General features: G+C 28.1%; 2 protein-coding genes across 2 annotated transcripts in view; one reads left to right on the plus strand and one right to left on the minus strand.

The window, feature by feature from the left end:
- The window catches only part of LOC108574386 (transmembrane protein 59-like), a 1,345-nt gene extending 425 nt beyond the window's left edge, over nt 1–920 (minus strand). The window contains exons 1-3 of the mRNA XM_017936967.1: nt 708–920; nt 507–621; nt 94–377 (exon numbers count right to left, since the gene is read on the minus strand). Coding sequence (XP_017792456.1) covers nt 94–377; nt 507–621; nt 708–851 — 543 coding nt within the window. The 5' untranslated portion in view covers nt 852–920. The remainder of the gene's footprint in view (nt 1–93; nt 378–506; nt 622–707) is intronic.
- A 918-nt stretch (nt 921–1,838) lies between these two features.
- LOC108574353 (putative cystathionine gamma-lyase 2) overlaps nt 1,839–2,221 on the plus strand; it is a 2,272-nt gene continuing 1,889 nt past the window's right edge. The window contains exons 1-2 of the mRNA XM_017936932.1: nt 1,839–1,864; nt 2,126–2,216. Of these exons, the coding sequence (XP_017792421.1) occupies nt 2,133–2,216 (84 nt within the window). The 5' untranslated portion in view covers nt 1,839–1,864; nt 2,126–2,132. The remainder of the gene's footprint in view (nt 1,865–2,125; nt 2,217–2,221) is intronic.

The following is a 2,221-nucleotide window of genomic DNA, read 5'->3' on the forward strand; positions in this document are numbered from 1 at the left end:
AACAAAATTTTACATTTTTTGTTAAATATTTGTCAAATAATAGAAATTATATTATCAACATTTTTATTTCAAAATGTATAATGAAAAACTTACCCCAGCATCTAATGGAACAGTTTTAATATATGTTTGTGGCAATTTAAATCCATTGAAATCCCACCATCCTGGAAGAAGTTCCTTTCGCAGACCTGGATCACTTAAAATGTCATTTTCAGGTATATCAGGTGACATTAAAAGTATGTTAGGGTCTACTCCTTCTTCTACATAGACGGCAACAGAAAAAAGTGATAATAAATCTGAAACACGCTGTTTGGCCATGAAACCACAACCAGTGCTACATGCATAGCGATCTTGTGGTGCTGTGTATGCTTCTGTACATGCTACAACAAAATAAAGATACATTAACATTTATTTCTGAAGGTATTTAATAAAATATTTACTTTATAATTAAAAGAACTTTTAGTTTTAAGTTAAATACTATAATAATCATTAAAATATGTTTTACACACAAGCTTCACAGGCATCTCTGGTACCATTTAAGCTGTTTGGTTCTAATCCATAATGTAAGTCTACTAAATTGAAGAATCTACATCCTCGTTGACAGCATGACTTGACATATTTACTCTAGAATGTAAACGTCATTTCCATCATTAATTTGTTTGTTTATGATATGTAATTTATAGAGATGTGTTTGCTAATGTAATATGTACATTTGTGAAAGATAACGGTGTTTTTTCACACAAATTAATACAAGGATCCTCTCGATTTACGAGACTATAAAACATATCACTACGTACAACATTTATAAAAAATAACAATAAAAACGAAATAACAATTTTCTTTCCTTTTTTCATTTCACAGCGTTACTTTTTTCAAAAATGGTGTTTAGTATATCAATCAAAATAATTCGTTAGACGAAGAAACTTCACTCGCGGAAGGTTGATAGCTCGCCGAATAATCAAGTAAATATCGATTTAATTATGGTGGGAATGCATCGCATTGGTCGACATGTTCGTCGTCTATAAGAACAGACCAATGCTGTCTTTTGAAACTATGAGTGTATATCGTCTTCTAGATTTTGATATTTTCAATATTTTAATTGAATTACAAGTAAAAAAAGTATTATTAAATATGTCTTGTTTTAGAACTCTCTATTATGTATAAATTGATTCTACGAATGTCAAATTATGTCACATTTTATTACAAAAGAAACAATGAATTGTTACAAACTCTACTTTTAAATATTGAATGAACTTTAATATTCTGAAAAAGACCCTAATAAAATAAACGGTGGTTTTGAAAATTTGTAAATTGTACTTATGAATGGAAAAATGAAATTATTATCACAGTGTTTATAAAAATTGATTTTGAACTATTACAATAATTATTTATCATTTTTGTGCATACATTATTTTGTATTATTTTCTAAAAATATCAACCAAAAAATTTAAAGAAGAAACATGAAACCATTATTGTTTGTTAAATAGGCAATTTTTATTTCTACTTTATAATATTTAAATTGTCATAACGATATCTCAATAATGCAATACACTTCGATATTACAAACTGATGAAATGAACAAAAATTTTCATGGAAGACAACAAGCAATAAGCGAATTCGGTTAGCGGCGATAACCAATGGGTCGCTGCAATGTGTTACATGTTCTCTTAAGCATGTGTGTGGTACTTAAATTGATAATAGCCACTGCCATAAATGGAATCGTCATTGTAGCATTAAAGAGCAGAGCACGAGAAGAGCACGTGTTGCTAAAATTTGGAGTCATATAATTATTAATCAGTTTGTGCAATTTGTTACATTTGTGTTATAATATACATACTTTTTTTCTGATTGAAAATTCGTAATTTAGGTAAGTAAATTTCGTTTCTCAATAATTGCAAATAAATATATCGATTAAAAAATTTATTTTTATTTTATGTGAACTCTTTATCAGCATGTGAACAATTATGATGTAATTTTTTTCATGATAGCAATATGCTGCACTTACTAATTGCCATAGAACTAAATTATTTCAAAATGTATTTTAATTAATAAAGATTATTGCATTTCACTGTGAATTAGTTTTTATTAAGTGGTGCAATAGATATGTAAAACAAATTGTGTTTAATAGAATTCCAATGGAGAAAGGTTTTGCCACAAAAGCTATACATAGTGGACAAGATCCATTACAATGGACACATGGTCCTGTAGTACCTCCTATTGTAAT

Source organism: Habropoda laboriosa, unplaced genomic scaffold (genome assembly GCF_001263275.1).
Source record: "Habropoda laboriosa isolate 0110345459 unplaced genomic scaffold, ASM126327v1 scaffold205, whole genome shotgun sequence".
NCBI classification, from domain to species: domain Eukaryota; kingdom Metazoa; phylum Arthropoda; class Insecta; order Hymenoptera; family Apidae; genus Habropoda; species Habropoda laboriosa.